This window comes from Wyeomyia smithii, chromosome 2 (assembly GCF_029784165.1).
Source record: "Wyeomyia smithii strain HCP4-BCI-WySm-NY-G18 chromosome 2, ASM2978416v1, whole genome shotgun sequence".
In the NCBI taxonomy this organism is placed as follows: Eukaryota; Metazoa; Arthropoda; class Insecta; order Diptera; family Culicidae; genus Wyeomyia; species Wyeomyia smithii.
The window spans coordinates 86,393,048-86,414,699 of NC_073695.1; the positions used below are offsets into that span (position 1 = coordinate 86,393,048).

The 21,652-nt window shown below is 38.0% G+C and overlaps 1 protein-coding gene across 1 annotated transcript in view; it reads right to left on the reverse strand.

Moving 5' to 3' along the window:
- The window catches only part of LOC129721431 (protein scabrous), a 92,709-nt gene extending 73,657 nt beyond the window's left edge, over positions 1-19,052 (reverse strand). Inside the window, exon 1 of the mRNA XM_055673986.1 lies at positions 17,325-19,052. Within this exon, the coding sequence (XP_055529961.1) occupies positions 17,325-17,746 (422 nt within the window). The 5' untranslated portion in view covers positions 17,747-19,052. The remainder of the gene's footprint in view (positions 1-17,324) is intronic.
- Between the last annotated feature and the right edge of the window lie 2,600 nt (positions 19,053-21,652).

The window sequence follows — 21,652 nt, forward strand, 5'->3', positions numbered from 1 at the left end:
GAACGATTTGGGAAGCAGCCGTGATCACTTCTCTCCAGGTGCTCTCGTCGTCGCACATCCTTCTCCCTATGTTAGTAGTAGAGTTACAACTCTACAACTCCGACCCGCTCACTATCAATATTTCGCTCCTTAACTGTGCGAAACGGGGACATACGAAAAGCTCATGCTCATCGGTTTTCTCCGGGCGCGGACACATTGTGGACACGTAGGTGACTTCGCGTGCCCAACCTTGTGCAGTAACTGCCTAAAGCAGCCTTGGCCTGACAGCATCTGTGTCAGGTTGAAATTAACTTCCCTCATGACGCCTCTCTATCTATCCGGATATCTCCGGGATGAGTCGGTGCGTCCATCTATTCCCACTGACCTCCTGGTGATTCGTATACCTCTTATGTCACGTTGGTCGAAGCACTCTACATCCTTTTTGACAATGATGCTGATTCAAGGATCGCTTTGGGGCGATTGTGCATCCACCGGCACTAATCGACTTCTGTTCCGATTTACGCTTGTTCACTACAATGACCTCTGTCTGATAGGGCGCCAACTTCAGTTTCCTGGAGTGCATCCAATCCTCAACTACGAGTATGGATAGCGCAGCTTTCCTCCACCTCGGTGACTGATCCACCGTAGACTTTTAAAGTTGTGTCGTCCGCAAAGCCCACAATCACCGCTCCCGGTTAGAGCTTAAGCTTCGGCACACCGTCATACATGGCATTCCACAATACCAGATCCAGGATGGAACCTTGCGTTACCCCTGCGGTAATCGGGACGTATTTCTGACTCTCGTGTGTGTTGTAGACCAGCACTCGATTCCGAAAGTAACTTTCCAGAAACTTGTATAGTGGCACCGGCACTCTAATACTCCGAAGCGCGTAAGCTATAGAGTCCCAGCTGGCGCTTTTCACGTCTAGCGTGACAACTGCGCAATAGCGAATGCCCAGTTTTTATGCTGAAGTGGTACCCGCCTTGGTGACGGACAGAATAGCATCCACTGTGGACCTACCTTTGCGAAAGCCGGATTGGTTGCTTGACGAACCGGTTTCACTCTCGGTGAATCTCACAAGTCTTTTGAGGATTACCCTCTCAAGCATCTTGCCCATAGGCACAGACAGATTGGTCTGTATGCCGATGGGTCACCTGCTGGTTTCCCAGCCTTCGGCAGTAATACCAGTCTCTGTCGCTTCCACTTATCCGGGAAGAGGCAGTCGTCTAAGCATTTGTGCATGACCACCCTGAACAACCCAGGGGATACCTTTATGGCCATCTTGATAGCCAGGTTTGGGGTTCCGTCAGGTCCCGGTGCCTTGCTCACCTTCAGGGAGTTTGCGATCTCAATCAGTTTACCGTCAGTTACCCTTGCCACTCCCTCGACCTCTGCGCGGCTGCCGTCACTCGCTGTTTGTGGTGACTCAGCAGTCGGAGACCAGGTGTTCGACTTTATTCGCTTGACTATAACCGCCGATTTGTATGCTTGGTACACTTCATGGTAACATGCGTCTGCGCCAAACCCCATTTTGCAGTTTGCCGTCAAGGGTTAAACGCAAGACGCAGATTTCGGGATCTCAGATTCTTCTCTCTAGCATGCTTATCGATCCGCTCATAAAGCCGCTGAGTGTTCAGCTATATCTTTCTCGTTGTTCTCGATTTTAATACGTTGGACAACTTGGCGTGGATACAGAGCTGCTAAAACAGCGTTATGGTAAATGTCACGCCAAAATTGATATTTTTCATACAAAATCATACAGCTCTATCCGTTTTGGTTGGACAGTATCATGGTGAGCGGCTTTGATTCCAGAATGATTCCAGAATTTTTTTTAGACTATTCAAAAATTTCATTGCTGGTACATATATTTCTCTCATGCATAAAAGCCCCGTAACAAGGGTGTCATTACTCAACGTATTGAGTAGAGTTTAGTAACACTCTGTAAAGCTATTGTAAACCATCCACATCGTTTGTAATTGTTTTTATATGGTGCTAATTTTAAGTTTAAGTCTGCGCCAACTTTTTGTAACAATCAAATCTTGTTGAAATTGCATTACAATACATGTATCTCACATTCAGTAATTTAACAAGCATAAAAAATTATTGCAGAAAAAAAGGTGAACTAAAAATACACTAAAACATCGCATTGCAACGAGTGCTGTCGAAATCTTTTTATCTATAGCGTTCTGTAATTTTCTAAAAGCTCTTATAACCAGGTTTGTTGTTTCTGCTCAAAGAATGACTGGCATGTAGGAGAATATCTTTCACTGCGAAAGCAACTACTTTGACACTGGTGGGTAAAGCGAGGCACTTGATTAAAAAAGCAGTGAATCGCGTGAATCTGAGGAGCATGCAAAAAAAAAAAATACCGCGGTGGAATCTGAAATATCTCTTTAGAGAGATAATAAACTGGTGCGGCATTTCTCACACGAAAGGATATTACGCTCAATAACTACACAACAATCGATCTCCCAGATGGTCTCGAGGTACGATGTTGGCCTAACAAGCCAGTCGTCGTAGGTTCGAGTCTCGTCTCGGGAGAGACTGTTAGTGTCCGTAGGATCGTAGCGCTAGCCCGGCAATTGTCCTGTACACTAAATAGTCGGCTGCGAAGTCTGTGTATAGGGGAGAACCGTACAAGACGCACCAGTTGGGTAAGATGGCCCACGCTATTAATTCCCCAAAATACTTACACATGTGGCTTCTTATGACGAAATTCATCGCTATTCTCATAAAACCCCAGCTTCTCTACAGTTCTTAATGAAAAAGTGTGCCATAATGACTAAAATACTCGAAAAACTGTGCAATTGGCTGTGGCTCTGTCCAACATGTAACTATTCATGAATTTTATTTAAGCTTTTATGATAAACTGACTAGTAAATAATACAAAAAACTATGGTTCCCCTAGCCTTTACACTTTTGGAGTTTATAATACTATGAGTATTTCAAATTATTTCACTAACTTTCATCAACTTTTACCTAAAAACAAACAACTAAAATTGGGGCAAAATGCACAATGAAGAGCTTGCAGGAGATTGCTTGACAACTGAGAGCATGTTCCATTATTTATGATTTTACTTTCGAGACTTCAAGTGCTTCTGGCTTCGCGTGCTGATATCTGCTAGTGGCATATTAGCCTACTGCTTTGGAGCATACTGACCTTTGTTGTGGTGCGTTTTGGTCACGGGCTTGTTTGGCGGCAGTGGTAATTTTTACCAAAAAAAGACAATGAAATCGAGTATTATAAATTAAACTCCGTCATGAACATGCAATAAATAGATCCTACAATCTTCCTACTCGTTCAATGTCGCTTTGGAATGATTTGAAGCGCGGTAATTCGCGCAAATGCTTAACTGGTGCGTTTTGTACAATCCTCCCCTAAATAAACAGAAGGTCGAGTTCCGAATCGGGACGCCCAAGGCTTTGCTTTGCTAACTACACAACATAGCTCACTGCAGTGCTTCTACTATTTGTCTCTTAACTCTATCCCCGCGGAGAGAAATCAGTTTTTACATCGAAAAATGACATTCAAACTCTCATTACTCAGCAACCACATGCATAATTGGTACTAAACTATATTGCATGCTGAAGACCAATCTGTTCTCTAACTGCTTAGAATATTTTCATCGTTAGAAACTTGAAGTATAGTTGTTAAACTGTTTTTATGTCAGGTGATCTGCCGGTACCCGGATAACTGTCCCACAATGAAAAACAACATGTTGAGTAAACGGCGATTTAATATTATCTGTGAATTTTCGGATTTCCAGCAATTACATCCAGAACCAATGACCATAACAGTTTCATGGCACCACAATATCATCGTTGAGAACAAAAAACCATGGATGGAATTGGTTTTACGTTATATAACTTGAAAAAAAGACAAACTGGGACAAAATATGCGGGTACATCTCAAAAGTACTCGCATATTTTGTCCCATCACATATAAATTCAACCAGCAACCGGCAGTATCATTGGCAACGTAGATTGTACTACAGAAAAACAACATTAGTCTAGTTAATTAAATGACATACTTCCATATGCCTAAAATAATCCGATATACACTAATCTGGAGCAAAATTATATGTTTGCAGTTTGTACCACTATGCAGTGGAACTGTAATGCGGGTACTTTCAATATGGGACAGAAACAACTTGGTATTTTTCCATACAAAAGTATCAATTTTAATTTTTTGACGTAGAACTACGTTTTACTTTAGCATACCACACAGGGATGCAAACTGAAAAACTGGGACGAAATTTGTCCCTATAAATCAAATGCTTATAGGTCGGTTGGTTCTCAGCCGATTTTCTTCATTCTTGCAGCAATCGATTGGAAAATTATACACGCATCTGCCCAAAAGCAAGAAAAATTTTGTTTGAATCTACGAACTATTGCACTATTGAAAATTGTCAACTTGTTGAAATAAAATTAGCGTCCTCTGATTGGTCGCTTGCTTGCTGTGTGTGTATTATATGGTATCATGTGTGTATGATATGGTATGATGTGTGTACTGCCGGTAACCGCAAGTCAGTCCTATCTGTAAAAATGTTAAATCGAGAAAACAGCTTCGAAAGATATTTTATTCACGCTCAGTTATCACTTATTAAAGATGAATTATTTTGACAATATGCATTCTAAAATATAGTTTGCATACTAGCCTGCACTAATTACGTTGTAAAAACCACTAAAATCATTGCTTTTATGATAAAAACCTTGAGTGTGACTGACTTGCCGTTACATTCTACACCGAAGAGAAAAGTAACCGCAAATCAGTCACATTGCCATGTTGAAACCATAGTGCGTGTTGACGTGTTGTTATTCGTTGCCGTGGAAAACTGTCAATCCTTCGCTGTTAGGAAGTGTATGTCCATGAGAACCGTTTAAAAAATGTGGACGTTGGAAAATCTCATGATACGGAACCGATGAAAGCTTATCCGGTGAGGACTCGGATAAGAAACTGAAGCCGGGACTGCAGTTGGTTCATCCGACAATAAATGTCAAGATGATCCAAATCCATTTGAGGTTCGAGCATAACCTTTGGAGATTTCTTGGAACGATTCCCTGGATTCTGATGGAAGTTTTTTCGATACTCAAGTTTTTCCGGATAGAGCCACGAAGAAGCGAACCAAGAAAAAAAATTGACTTGAATTCGTGTTAGCAGAAAATTGCTCCACATAAATTCATCATCAATTCAAACTAAATATTTTTTCCCAATAATTGATAATTGTTACTAGATAACTTATTTTCATCTAAACGGTTATATCGAACTTCTCTTCTTCACTTCCTATCCATTTTACTGTTGTATTATTCATGTTTTATTTTGTAAATCGGAACTGACTTTCGGTTATTTTTCTTCTGGGACTGACTTGCGGTTACTTTGCATAATGGGACAATTCGACTTGGTATTGATTTCCATTTTTGTTGAACAAACCACTATTTTTTATCGGTACATCTGAAAATATACTCAAAGCTAGGCCAAAATCCTCAAAATTGACAAAATTACAGATGGGACTGACTTGCGGTTACCGGGAGTATATGGTATAATGATATGGTATGATGTGTGTGTGTCTATGATATGGTATGATTTGTGTGTGTGTGTGTGTGTGTGTGTGTGTGTGTGTGTGTGTGTGTGTGTGTGTGCTGTGTATGGTTTTTACCTCGGCAGTTCATTAGTAGACATTATAACTCATTACCCAAGTAAAAATATTGGTTTTATCAAAGTTTTATAGCGCTCAATACAGCCAAAAAAGCGCTATAAAACTTTGATAAAAACAGTTGTGTTACTAGGGTAATGAAACACTCAATGCATTTGTTAATAGTGTACGTAGTTCTACGACATTTATGCGGTCGTGTCTTGGATACAACCTCCTACTTTTTCCAGAAAATATGATAACATGATTAAGTCAATTCTCGATGATAACTCAAAAGTGACCAAAATCAGTATGGGACAGTTATGCGGGTACCGGCAGTGATGCCATATGGCACTACCCGCGGGGAATGGGTTAAACATGTATCAAACGAGGGGAGCATCTAGGTAGGGTAGTATATTGCGTTATTTGCTTTGCATCTCTTAGCACGTTTGCTCTTCGAATGGTTTGAATTTATCCTAGCAGTGAGCAACGCGGTGTACTACTGTGTATTCGCACTAGAGTGATTTACCGCTCTTATTTCGCTCAGCTGTGGTGTAAGCAGCAAATGTATTAATTTTTCTGCGAGCGGTAGAAATACAGCACAAAACAAAAAAAAAAGAAGTGGGGTGCAAAAAATTGCTGCATGCAGCGCTTATGTCCATGCACATGACTCGTATGGAATTGTATAAACAACTTTTCTCCTCGTACCAAAAAAAAAAACAAATTCTTCAAAGCAGAAGACATTAATCTAGCGTCAGTCAAAATCATATGACATGCTGTCACAAGTGTATGCGTGATAAATAAATTGTTTAACTCTTAACTGCGCAATGTTGTTAAAACAACATTAATAATAACGTTTTAAAATATATGTATTTTAGTTATTTTTAGAAATATTAGAACAGCTAGGCTCTAACGAAGAAAACTTAACAGCTGGGAGTACTGTATTTGAATGTTTTGTTTTTATTTTTGCTGTCAAAATCTCGAAAACGAAAAAAAAAACATGGCGAGATCTCCGACTGGTGCTGAATGTCTTGGAAAATGAATTTTAAAATAAGGTTAGTGGTTAGTGAAAATGTTTGAATTATCAGAAATTATACTAACAAAAGGTCATTTTCAGAGTTACTGTTAACAAAAGTAATTGTTTAGACTTTATTCTGCGATAAAGTCACAGTGTTGTTTTAAAACAACATGGTAATATTCGCACATTCGAAGTAAATTTTTTAATTTTTTTATGCATATTGATTAGTTTTAGAACAGTAAACCTGTTGAACAAAGATTTTATGTTTTTAGATGATTTTTTAACATCGTGCGCATTTGAGGGATAAATTGTTTCAAACGTTTTTTTTTAAGTTTTGAACATTGTTCGGGAAATCAGCTCTACAGAAGCAAATGGTCTCAGTTTCGCTTTATAATTACCATACTACACCGCAGCTTGAATTTTTCGGTTATTTTTTTAGAATAACGATAACTTACTCTCGTTTTGTCTCACTCATATATTAAGAATAGCATAATAAACGTAACATTTGAAAAAGATTTTCTTGCATATTAGGGCCACCGAAACTGACAGGAATGGTTGAGAAGCTATAATTTTTAATTTATTACTCTTTTGAGCTTTTGGAGTACACCTGTGTTGATCAGTGTAATTATGTTGTTTGGCAAGGTCCCGAAACAAAATGTTATTTGATAGATGAAATAAGTAGAATGGCAGTCTCTACTGATCTCTACTGTTTTCTATGAAAGTGTATGTTAATTAATTACAACAAATCATCAAATACCACTCCAGTTACATTTTGTTTGATGTGCGTGACTATTTCCAGTTTACAACCGGGTCTGTCTACAATAACAAGTACCTATTGACCAAGCTGCCAAAAGGATTTCATTTTATAGACTAAGTGCACTGTGTATATGTTTGCCGTACGCATCAATACAGTTTGAAAGCAGCACAAGCATTTCCAATTCAACCTTCCTCGGTAGGGCATTGGCACTGGAGAGGGGTCTGCAGCAACATAGAATCACCCCAGTCGACGTGAAATCAATTAGTGGCACCGTTATCTGATATTCCCTCGCACGAAGCATGCCATTTTAGGTGCCCGAAGCCAGACTGTTTGTTCGTTTGCCAAAACCAGCCATTGAAACCTTACCTCCTACGTAGGCTCTCGGTTTTTCCTCTGTACGGCACCGGACCATTAAAATGTACCTTTGGAGTCCACATCCAGTCGGGCTACTCCCCAGTTCGAAGATACAATTTGCAATTGTCATGTACAACGCTTTTCAATAATAGCCGGTGAGTGAGGGAACGTTTTTGTAGCCCAAACTCGACTCCCAATCGAATCGATAATCACCGCGACCGCAAAAAGGACTCGGCATGTTTACCGTGGGCCCTTTTGTGCCAATCTGTGAGGGGGGTTTTGGTGCCACGCTAGAGCACAGCAGTCACGATACGGCGTGGATATTTACAGATATAGGCTGTGCTTGTTTTCCTGTTCGGTTGGATTTTCCCAGTTTCGGTAACCTACAGCTCGCTTGATGGGTGCAAAGCGGAAACCATATTAACAGCGAAATGCGGCGGGCGAATAAAAACATTTAAATGCTGTTTTTCACCGAAAATAAACACGAATCAATACGGAACAACTGTTGATTCGGTTTTATAGCTGATACTACACAACGATGTTGCCACGTTTTATTTCTATATGCTGAGGTAATGTTGTTGTGTCCGCAAAAAAAACTAAACGGGTTGTTTGCTTTCGTTCTTTTTTGGTGCGTACAGTGAATTACTTTCGGTATATCAAAGGAATGTTTGTAACAACCTCCAGTTTTTCCTAGCAAGTTGATAACATGGACTAAACTTGACCTTTTGTGTCATGTTATGATGTTCAAACTCCCGTTCTGTCGTACGTGTCGTATCGTTTTCGATTTAAGCTTTTTTACAAGTCCTACAAAAACTCCTCATTTTTTTCGGTTTTCTTCTTCGGTAAAAATGGTCGCCTATGGTAGTGATATGTTAATTTATTTTCGTTCTCCTCAGTTTCTTCCTATCGGGACATCAGCTCGTGCCGTAATATATGCTGCATGGATTAACCTAAAAGAAATATTGATTATTCGTTCAAACAAAAATCAATTATCCAGTTCTATGTACTTCGCTCGTCCGTTGTACTGAGGAGTTTGTCTGTAACATTATTGAGATAGTTTTCGACTATCATTAATAAATCCCAACTATTGCATCAAGTATTCCAGAGTGGAAACTTTCATTTCGAACAAAGATAAGCATCGTAAAACTTTCAAACAAGGTTATCGAAAGCAGCTTGCCGGTATTTTGTTTCCTTCTACTAGGGACCGACTTTGATTGATTACCGCGCGGGAGGAAGCGAAATGTGTTAAGGTAATTTAAAAACTTTTTTCATATGCCATTACACTATCCTGTCACATCCCGGTAGTGGAACAATCCCACTTAACGAAAAGGATACACATATTTCTTCTTCGAAACCCTTCTCTAAACGCAGAGTGTTCCTCCGCATCTGCATAAAGGTATATGCTGTAACGACCTGAACGGTTCGTCTGTCGTAAAACCCGCAACACGCTCCATATCACACATGGTCGCAGCCTCGTGGTGGGCGAACGTGTGAAAATAACACCTATTTTCTCAGTCCATATCAGCATACGTGGCTCTTCAAACCAAAGGAGAGGATGGTGTTGAAAATGTTTTGTGGCATCCGGCATTCAAATTATGCTCCATCTTTCCTTGTTGTGGGTGAGACTGATGGCTCCGCTCATACTCGAAAGGGCACCGCCTGCAGAAGGTGTGCGTAATTGGGTGACGACGGAAACGGGCTTGCTACCCAGGGATGTAATGTGAAGGCCGGAAAAAGCAGTGGCATCGTGTTTTCCTACACACATTCGTAAGTATACGCTTGGAGTAGCAAAAAATCAGATGCGTAGACGTGGATATGCAAAAACAGCATTTTCTGTTGCCTAAGGGCATGATACAATGAAGCATGTTTTGCACAACTGCGCAGGTGAGAGGTAGGTCTCGACACGGATGAGGTTCTTTCGGTAGAAGTCCTTTTCCGCCTAGCTTACGAATGTTAGCTGTAATGTTCATCATTTTGCTTACCTACATCGTTTCTCCCACTTGGGTGGCTTTACGTATCTGTACTCGGAAGAGTTTCTTCAACAAAAGATCCTAGTCGGAAAGTTGTCGACGGGAAAAAAACACATACCGCAAAATGACTTCGTAACTCAAAGCAATTGACATTCGTATGCCGGGTGAGGGTTGAATTGCCTGACAGCACAATGGAATCAGTAACGGAATACGTTGAAATGGTGAGTTATTGGAATTTGGTTCACAGCACTTGGACAGAGACCCGAGGATAGATTTTGTTTGCACCTCGCTAATTGAAGTTAATGTTTTATTCATACTAGGTGTCAAAGTAGATGCTATTTGGACTTTTTGGATAACTAGAATGTGAGCGTAATGATACGTATCACACTATACGAGTGTTTAGCTGTTTCTTCAAAAACTGAAAATTTTCGTGTGATCCCAAGTAACAAAACTGATTTTATCAAAGTTGTATAGCGCTGTTTTGGCTGTATTGAGCGCTATAAAACTTTGATAAAACCAAAATTGTCGCTAGGGATTGTTCTCAATTATATCTGAGCTTGGAGGAAAATTAAAGGTGAAATATTTTTTATTTTCTGGGGGTTGTGTTATGTCCACGGTCCATACAATTTTTTTAGAATTTATATGGGCAGTTGTCCACGAAGATGGAGGGGGGGGGGGGTCAAAATTGTTAAAAATGTGTCCACGTGAAATGTGGATGGGCCCCAATACATTCTCATGCATGAGGACGGATATATGTTCCATGAAAAACACGAATTTATCCACCTACCGGTGTTATCTGGCCTTTCTCAAGCAATATCTTTTATTTGTTAAAAAGTTTAGCACACATACGTTAATTCTCAAAAAAAAAGAAAACATAAAAGTGTAGTAATATTTTTTGTTCTGAGAACAATAATCTGTTTTCTTAAAAATAATACTTTTTTCACAACTGTATCATCTTCTTCTTATAAATAAATATGAAATACCGTAACACAGTTGATGTTTTTCATATTGTTCTCTACGTTCCTGAGGTGTATTGGTACAGTAGAACCCATCCCCAGGCATCATTTTGAAATCCAGAATAGTGACCTTCGGTTTCCCCAATACACCCTAAAAAGACCAAAGACCATCCAATATGAGTATTTCCGGAATCGGAATGATTGGCGGGAAATCCAAGCCAGATGCTATGATGGTGACTTCTAATATCTGAGAAACAGCTTAAAGTAACTAAATATCATCTAATAGCATCTAGATGATACTTAGAAACCGGGAATCAACTCCATTTCATTTATTCAGAGTCCATTACATTGAGTATTGTTCGTATTGTCTCTTTGCTCGGTGAACACAAGTAAATGTAGCATTCGTAAATGTTTTTTTATTTTCGTTACATACTTCTCATTACCAAATCTTGAATCTCATTAGAAGGTGAAATAAACTTATTGAAAGTTATGATTCGTTAAACATTTAGACTTATTACTTGTATTTTTAAAATCAAACTGACGTTCATGTATAGTTGCCTTGAGGAAAGTTCGCGAAAATGCTAAAGAGAATAATGTTATAAACTTTTTTTGTTTATGCGTTCTTATCTTGAACTCATATTTCATCCAGCAAAAATAAACTGATTTCTATCATTTCACCAAATCCACTTTTTTTTACCGTGATAAATTCGAAACTTAATTGTATTTCTTGAGCCGAGTGCCTAATAATGATAAAAATCTTTTTAGTGCTGATACCCGTTTGTTTCATCGGTATTAGTGTATTCGACCAAGCTGTAGATAAGAATAGATAGAAGATAGTTATTTATGCCTCACGGTAACCGGTCAGCCGGAGACTGTTGGCTCGTTAGTTTTATTTAAGCACGTTGCAAACCGGAGTAGGTTTCGTTCGGTCGATTCGCGTCTACCAAAGAGCGTTTGCTTTCTTGAAGGTTCTTCGGGATTGATAATAAACATTTATGTAAATACTTAGATGCTTCGGGTTGTAGATAATTTTCGCGAGCGTCAAGACAAGAAAGATACTCATCGTTCGTTCGTTCTCGTGATGAGCGCGCTTCGCGCGCAGCATCGTTCGATTCCATCAATTACCACGGAGACAACAGAAACAACACAAACCTTCCTTTCTACCCCAGTCGTAGAAATTTAGAAATAAACTTGGTCTAAGTATGACCTTTTGGCTGGAAACTGCTCACCCGTTGCTTTGATATAAGCGTGTCGCAAATCGGAGAAGGTTTCGTTCGATCGCATAGTATCGCAATATATTACACAATGTATAGCTTTCACGGCCACCGAAGTGCGTTTGCTTTCTCTAGGGTACTTAGGGTTGGTAATAGACAAACAAGCTTAGAAGCTCATGAAGCTTAGAGTGATGGATGGATTTCGCACGCGTCGCTCGCATAGTTTGGCGGTGTTTGAAAATAACGTCGCGAGTTAACGTCGTGAGCAACATCGCTCGATTCCGCCACTTACCACGGTGACACAACCTTTCCTCTCCGTCGCAGTCGTGGAGATGCAGAGGTAAACTCGGTCTCCGACAACAACGACTGCTACAACTCCTTCCATATAACATATTTTCTCACTCTAACGACCGTAAGGACGTGGCCGGCGCCGTTTTCGATCTATACAAAGCGGTAGCTACTGAATTGTTGTACACTGAAAATTACAAACTAATACCAAGTAGCCATATATGTGAGTACTTGTGCAGCTTTACTAGCTCAGATCGGTCACGGAGGAGCGGAATTGTGCGGTCGTCAAGTTCAAGCTCAAGCAATAAGTCGTAACATTAACATTGTTTATAGCACAAAATGAAATCTTTAGCCCATAGGGACATTTGTGCAAAGTTCAGCCAAATAAAAATGATAATTATAAAAACATGGTATATTTTCACAGAATTGCAGAAAAACTGTCAGAGAAGTATTTGTAGGAAAACTGACTGGTAAAAAACATACACCGTATATTTTTTTTTACACACTAAACTCAATCAAACAATAAATAAAGTTTAGTTTTACAAAAAAATCCATTTTTAAGATACTTTAGAAAGTAAGCTACCAGATATAATTGGCGCCGTTAAACATTGAATTGTATTTGTGCCGTGTCAAATAAACTATAGATGAGAACTATAGAAACAATAGAAAAAAAAAATCCATTTTCCTAATTTGTTTTAAAGAAACTAATATTTGATAAAAAATCAAGATTGAAGGAATGCGGTCTCAATGTTTTGTTTTACAAAATTTCAGAGTTTTTCCTCCACTTTTATCGTTTTTATGAATACACCGTATTAAAAAACCGTGACAAAGGTCGAAAAACCAGAAGGCCAATCGTATGGATGTCAAGCAAAAGATGCAAATTATTAAAAGAAAACAACCATCAAAAAATAACAAGGGAACATCACAAAAAAACCCAATTAATACACCTAGCGGTGAGACCCAGCCATTCTCATTCGAACTTATTATTTTTCAAAATAGATTTACACGAACACTTCAATTATTAGAAAAAAAATCACCTTGATAATTTCTGCTGCGTTTATTTTCCACTCTAAATAACAAATTTTTGGTAGCTAACAGCACAACAGGAAATGATTGTGGATAGTATTTTTTGTTGAATAGCATTGTAATTAAACAAAAAAAAAACTAATTTTTATCATTTCACTTCCTTCATAGTTTTGTTGGATTCACGGGAAGATGTTTTTTTGACCGTGATAAACTCGAAAAAGTACTGTATACTGAACATTTAAAACATAACATTCACACACATATGAACATACATTAACACATACACATGCATATAACATGAAATAAATCTTCTTCAAATATATAATATTATTTAGGTCGGACTCGTTCATATATATAGTCTCGATTATATATCATTCGATTATAGATCATTTTAGATTCGATCATTAATGTATAGTAGATTTTTTTTTTTTTATTTCAAGTATGACTTATCTGAAAATGTCGTAAGGAAACGTCCATAAAATACGTGATGCTTGAGGAGAATGGAGGCAGAGTTATCTGACAAAGTGTCCAACCCTACCAAAATTTTTTAGGATCTATACGATAGAAGATGGTTTCAAAAATATTTGTTTTTGTTCTGCGGAATTATTGAACGTTTTCTAAATTGATTCATAAAATAAGAATTTGAAAAAAATTAAATTAAAAAAATTTATTATGAAATATTAAAAAAAAATTAAAACTAAAAATAAATATTAAAAAGGGTTAAAATAAAAAATAGTAAAAATTGAAAAAGATTAGAAATAAATCAAAACTGTCAAAAATATTTTTACGAAATCAAAAATTATTGAAAATAAATAAAAAAAAAGATAAAAGTTTGTGCTAAATAAATAGCGAAATAAAAGAAATGAATCTGAATTTCGAACACTTCAATCGCGAGCAATACCGGGACGTACAAATAGCACATTACCAAATTTGAATGTTGCTGAGGCCACATTTTTTTATCAAAGAACAAATTGAAGTCCGATTATAATCAAATGAAATGGGAACAGGGCAGCCAAACCTTTCATATGATACTAAAATGGGGAAACGAGTGAATTTGAAAAGTCTTCGGAACACGTTTTTTGCACAACTTTTTAACCACATGTTCAATCATTAAAACATTCATTAGTTAACCCTTAACTAGCCCGTTTATTTGATACCAGCCTTGGTGCTACATTCCGTATCGGAACTCGACCTTCTGTTTATTATACAAAGACTTCGCAGCCAACTACAGGACAACTGAGGGACTAGCGCTACGATTCTCCTACTGATGCCAACAGTTTCTCACGAACCGGGATTCAAACATACGACGACTGGCTTGTTGGGCCAGTATCGTACCTCGAGTCCAGTTAGGAGAGTCATTTGATACCAATATTGTTCAAATATGTTGTGCAGTTTCTGAGATAATGAAGTTTCATGATTTTCACATTTGGATACATTACAGACAAAGTTACAGTCCGGTTAAAATAAAATTTAATAGGGTGTTATGAGGCAGCTAGCTCCTTTCATTCGACACTAAATTTGTGAAAATTGGTTCAGCCATCTCTGAGAAAAGTGAGTGAGTTTAAGTAGTCTTCGGAATACGTTTCTTTCCACAACTTTTGAATTACATGTTCGATTTTCATAAAATTCTGTTTTTTTTTTATTTTTCTGTTTTATAGCTCGATTTCACTTTTTTAAACATAACAGATAAAATAATAATTTGATTGCAAAAAAATCAGTAGGGTCTTAAGGGGCAACTAGACCTTCCATATGACACTGATTTCATGAAAATCGGTCCAGCCATCTTTGAGAAACATGAGTGAGCTGAAGTAGTCTCCAGAACACGTTTCTTTCTATAACTTTTGAAACACATGTTCAATCTTAATAAAATTCAAAAGTGGAGGGGGTTTAGGTAGCCAGTTCATTTGGAACCAATTTTGTTCATATTGGTTTTGTAGTTTCTGAGAAAACTAGACTTCATTTGCAATTAATTTCATGAAAATCGATCCATCCATCTCTGAGCAAATCGAGTGAGATTGAAAAGTTGCACATACACACACCCACTCCCTCACACACACGCACACGCACACTCCCACACCCACACAACCCACACACATACAGAAAATGATCGGCTCGTTGAATCGAGTCGAGTGACTTGTGCCATCCACTTTTCGAGTCGAGTGATATGTGACATGTGCCACCACTTTTAAACCTTCGGTTTTTCCAGTGATTGGAGAAAGGCAAACGTTTCAATTCATTACAGATAGATAGAAATACCAACGAGAGAAACATAAAAAATTAGTTGCTTTAAAATCACAAACGTTGAAATTTAAGAATTTTAGAGTATTTAAGTACTAGCTTCCTAAAAACATGTGAATAAAATAAACATATGTTAAACGAGCGGAATCTTTACACAATAAGTAGAAAAACGGAAACAGCAATTTGAAGAGAGAAAAAATATTTAAAAATTGCTAAGGGCAATAAAAAGTTTTAACGACTAGACAAAAAAATAAAATTAACAAATTTGAAATAAAAAAGACTACTTAAAGAGAAATAAATGAAATAAATTGTAATCAAAACAACAAAACTTTGTGTAATAAACAAATAAGGTAGTGGAGAAAAAGGGAAACAGTAAAACATATAAATGGGAAAAAATGAAAAGAAAAAGATGAGAATTTCAAATTCCTGCATTCCAGCAAGTAACATAAAACTAGGAAGTGTAAAAACACACAAAAAACTACGAATGAATAGAAAAAGTCAAACTAAAAAATAGCCAAACGAGGAAGGTGAGTTGTAATTTGAAAACAAATGATTCTGAAACCTGAATCAATGTGAAGAAAAAAGAAAAGACAAACAGTCACAAAGATCAAAAAAGTAAGAAAATAAACATGTTCAACAGAAACATGTATAAAATGCACAGGTAGAAGACAATTTTGAAGTTTGAAGTTTTTATTGGTTGAATCTCACTAGAGTAATAAAAAGAATCTCTCACGCGTTGACCGTTACCATTAAGCATCTGGCATTTGTTAAGTTTAAGTTGAAACAGTTTACGTGTGTTGAATTTTTAAAGTATCTACTAATGCGTAATAATTCAAAGTGGTTCGATGAAAGTGGATCGTCAGAGATACACTCAGATTTTTTACTAGGTATTTTTCTACACATTTTTTCGAATTAACGATTTTTTCACGCGGATTTTTAAATCGAAGGATTTTCAAATTACGCGTTTTTATACGCGGATTTTTTTTATTAACGCGTTTTTCCACGAGGAACGTATCCCGACGTAGAAAAATTGAGTAAATCTAATATAAAGTGTTATATTTGCTCATACTTCGAAGAATAGAATGACTTAGTCATTTTGTGCCCAGAAAAGGTGTCCTGATTTCTAATTTCGACCAGACCCTGACCTATTAATCAGTAGCCATTACCTATCAATCAGTAGAGTATTGTTTAGTGGCTGTTAGTTTTTTTCAGTGCATATTTTCCAAAAAAAAAACAAATTTCTATAACTTGTCTCTAGATAACATTTTAGTGAAGATCAAAGCATTTGAAATACGTTCGTTCAATGATTTTGTCAACATTTTCAAAAATAAGCCTTGAGCCAGAATGGTCTAAATATCTATAGAAAAGTGGCGCGTTCTCTAGTCGATAACATATTACAAAAAAAAAATCATCAAAAATGTTCGTTTCAGATTTCAGCATGTCAAGAACGCTGTTCGCCCATTGTTGAGTTCAAAATTTGAAAGCGTGAGCTGAAAATGTATCATTATGTACCTATTGTTGTTTGTATGGTGTGAATTTTATGCAATGACGTGCCCAATGAAAGATTCCTTAGTTTTACTTATGTTAAAAATAGATGCAACTCTGCATGCGATTTCGGTATAACAGAGTAAATATTTACTTCAGGTAAAAAGTAATTCACCTATCATTGATAGTGAAGTAAAACGTTTTTGAAAAAGAAGCACTAAACAATGTTTGCACAAAATTTATAAAAACAAATTAGGAAAACAAATCATGAGGAATATGATAAAAGCTTTAGTTATTGGGAATTTTTTAATCTACTACTAATTATAATATTTAATCATCAATGCTCATTAGTCAATATGCGCGCGTATAAAAAGTTACGATTCTTATTTCTATAACATCTCAACTTACCTCAAATGATCCAGCTCATCGCGAATTTCGGCACTCGTCAACTGTATCGAGTTCTTGCGAACGTACTTTTTCAGATTGTTCTCGAGCATCTTGTAATCCTCACGGCGCTGATTGGTGAGTGTGTTTAGCTGCTTGCTGAGCAGCCGCACTTGGTCCTCTAGTGAAAGGGTCGGCACCATGGCTTCCCCGTCGAAGGTATCGGTCCCAGCCACTGGGACAGCTTTATCCTCAAGCCGCACAAGGTTCAGATTTACGTTCGCCGATCGGTTCACATTATTATTATTATTGGCCGCCGAGCTTGGCCCGCCAAGGGTAGACGCGGTTGACAGAAGAATTAATCCTAGAGCAATCATCAGCTGGGATAATAAATTCACCATTTTATTTACTTTGCCGTAGAGTTTCTTGGTTGCGTACTGCTCCATCACACAAAGTTGTTCTCTGAGGCTATTTAGTATCCTTCGGTGCCTTTCGTGGCCGGTGGGGTTTTGCTCCCACTCGCAACAGTATGAATCGTGCGAAGCGGAAACTCAAAATGAATTATATAAACTTTCCCAGCAGCATTCGTTATTCTGTCGTTTTTCCTGTTATCGGATCACGAAACGATATCCACAACGAGCAATAAACTTTCAATTATAACCGCAATTTGTTAATATTTTCTACTCGGGCATAAATATCACGGTCACTGATTTGTATTTTCAACACACTTTGTTTCACAGTATGGCTTTTGCGGTTTGTTTTCCACGCAGTTCGCACAATTCACGTCAATTTGGCATAATTTTTGCTATAAATATCCGCATCCGGTTCGACTGCGCTCAATAAATATGGTGAATGATTGGAAACTGTCGAACGAAGTTAAAACAAACTTGCTGTCGTCGCTTTCACTGTTTTTTTTCTGTTTTATTCGACAAAAACAAACTTTTATATATGAAATAACCGGGACAGAATTCACTCTTTGGGGGACTCTACCGGCCGTTCTGCGTGGATTCTATTTTCGTATTCTGTGTACAACAATGGAATGAATTTATTGGCAAGTAAACGGGGATTTGCTGATGAACGTCGAAATCACCTCACCTGGCATAAATAAATCACATCCGTTCTAACACGTCACTCGATTTGGCGTTGTTCACCCACCGCCTAGCACTTCCGCACATCCAATCCAGCCACTCTATAAATAAGTGATTAGCACAGCGGAAAAACTACACACATGTGCACAATCCATGCCACAAGTTGATTATAACAATACTTTTTGCACACCTGTTCCACGCAGCGTGGTCTGTCGATCAAGTTGATCGGTCACTCATGAGAACGGAAAGTTCCCAGTAAACAACGGAAATATAACCCACGTATCAGTCACTGAATAACGTTACTCCATTCATAAATATTTAATTCGCGCTCTCCAAACAGCCAACGAGCAGAAGGATAAGGTGCTTCGTTTCCGGTGATATAAAAAAATCAATAGCTCCAGCGCACCGAGTAAAGAACTACACATTCCTAAAGCAGGACATCACACCAGAAACGAGGTGCACTTTGACAGCCGGGTATGGGTCCGTTATAAAGCAGCGCTATAGTTAAGGATTCCAGAAAATTTTACGCACTGCCGCTTTCTTCGAGCTTCAATGGCATGCACAAGCCGACGCACTTCGTCTTTACCAGCACTCCACACTATACGTGCTTTCGAACGGAATTCTTCGGGAACAAGATTAGAGTATCCTTTTCACGCAATGGTACACACTAGAACTGACTACACGTTAGTCCTTGCCAATTGCTTTTATACGGCAGGTAACCGAGGACTGCTCTCGCTCTCTTTCTGTTCTCTCGGAAAGTGCATTTTCCTGCCGAATTATGTTTTACTATGTTATGCTGTTATACCAGCGTAGCGTGTGAATCGAACATGCGAGAGAGGGAGCGGGTGGTCGCATTTTCTCTGAGAATTTCTCGGTTTATGCTCCCTACTAACGAACTCTCGCAAATGCAGGTGCAAAACCTGTATGTAGAAAACATCGCAAGGGGGATGCTTTTTTCGACACTGTGCACGAGTTGGCCAACGGTTTTGTTTTGCTTTTGGTCTTCGAGATTTTTCATGCATGACAAAACCAGGCAATCGGAAGATCCACGTGGCTGATGTAGCAACCGAGAGTGTCGATGGGTCAGCCTGGTAATAGCACTGAGGGCACGACTAATGCTTGGAGCATAATATATTCTAATGCATATTAAATGTAGCAAAAAGTGTAGAAAGTTATGTTGTCAAAGTCCGGTGTTTCAGTGGTGGAACGAACCCAATGTGTGTACGACAATATGTCGCAAAATATACTTTATGTTATAAGGAGGAAGGGCTCGCCAACATTTTATCTTCAAAATTTGACTTATTGTATAGTGCAAGATTGATATTATTGTATTGTGATTAATTATTCTTTTCACTAAATATTTTAATAACAGCAATTTTTCAAGAGTTCGGTTTAATCTCAAAGAGGCCAGCGCGTTACAACTAAGTAGTGATTCATGTACAGTAACTTTTCGCTAACTGGGTGCTGTTTAACTGGGCTATAGCCCAGTTAAAAAGCAGATGAACGTCAAAAATCAGCGTTTGTCGTATTGCTGTCAAAACGTGATAGGGGCACATGAATAGTAAATTGAGAATGATTTTCTCAGTTTTCAGTTCAATGGATTTTGGTTGTCATTACATATGCGATCACTAGATATCCATCTACTGGTTACCAGGGTGAATAAATATTTTATGAAAAGAACATGTTTCCAGGCAACGGTTAGTGCGAATTAAGCACGCGCAAGGCCAACAATTTATTTTTTCTCATTTTCTGTTCATCAATCAGGTTTTTAGTGTATTTGTTTAAAACATTTTCCAATTTTCGCTGAGTTTTGCCTAGCGCGATTACTTTCGAATCCTCCTCGATATTTGACGACATTTGAAATGTCAGCCCAGTTAGCGAGCGACATTCGTTAACTGCCCTCAGCCCAGTTAGCGAACGAACAGTGTACTCCCTTTTTACTTTTTCGTTAAATTAAATTGGCAAACGCCAGTAATTCTTCATCGGACCACACTCTCAGCATGATCCGGTGTAAAGCACGATACAGCTGTTCGCTCCGGACTTTGAAGAGATCGGCTGGAATGCCGTCTTTACCAGCTGCCTTGCACCTACCGCTGCTTTCTTCACCTCGTCCATGCTTAGCCATCATCCTCAATCACCATCCTGCACAGTTTGTTTACAAATAATTTACTAATAATTATTATAGATACTTAAGCTACTAACAAATCCCTTTATAAAAATGCATTATTAACCATTTCATTATTTTTCTGAGCATTTTGTGCTTTGAAGACATAAACATTCTAATATTTTTTTTTTGAAATCTTCAAAAATACCGTGAATCAATAAATGTTAAATGGAAATTAACTGTACTCTAACATGGGTGGATTAAGAAAAAAATATTTACATCGTACCTCCACTATTCCCTGTTTACCCTATACATTCCTAAACGTATAAAAAAATAGATAAAATAAAATATAACTTTGACAGAAAAAGTCCCGGAGATGTCTGATTTTTGGTAAAAATGGGTCCTCAATAATTTCTTAGAACAAGGTTTTCTTGTGAAATGCAACTAATAAATGTTATGTACAAAAAACTAAATTTCTACTAACTTTCAAACAAAATACTCCATTACTCCAATTTCTAATATTTTTTAAAGTTTCATATTTTTACTTTTTCTGAAACTCTGCGAAATAAGCTATTCCTCTATTTCTTAACACAAAAAAATTGGTTTCTATTGACAGAAAACATTAATTAACGATAGAGATTATGCGGGTCATTCATAGAAACAATTGTTGTGAATACAGTAACAAGCTAGGATTAACGCAAATGTCGCTCAGGAAGTAAGTTCCACTTTTTGCCCTTTTGATGCATTGTGTAAAGGTTTATATTGATCAAACCAAAAGAAATTTAGACATCTGTTTCAGGAAACATACTTACTTACTTTACTTTACTTTGTTGGTTAACGGACCATTCACCGGTCTAGGGCCGAACGAATCAGAGATGTCCAGCTTCTTCTGTCTTGGGCAGCCGTTCTCTAGTCTCCTCGTACACCAGCAGATCGTGCATCTTCTTCCACCGCGCACATCCACCACATGCGAGGCCTACCACGGAGCCAACGGCCTCTTCCTGGTTCTCTACTGAAGATAGTTTTGACGGCTCCCTCGTCAGGCATTCTGGCTACATTTCCAGCCCACTGAAGCCTGCCCCGCTGTATTACCTTCACTTTATCAGCATGATTATATACCTGGTACCTTGGTACTGGTACTACCTCGTGATTCATGCGTT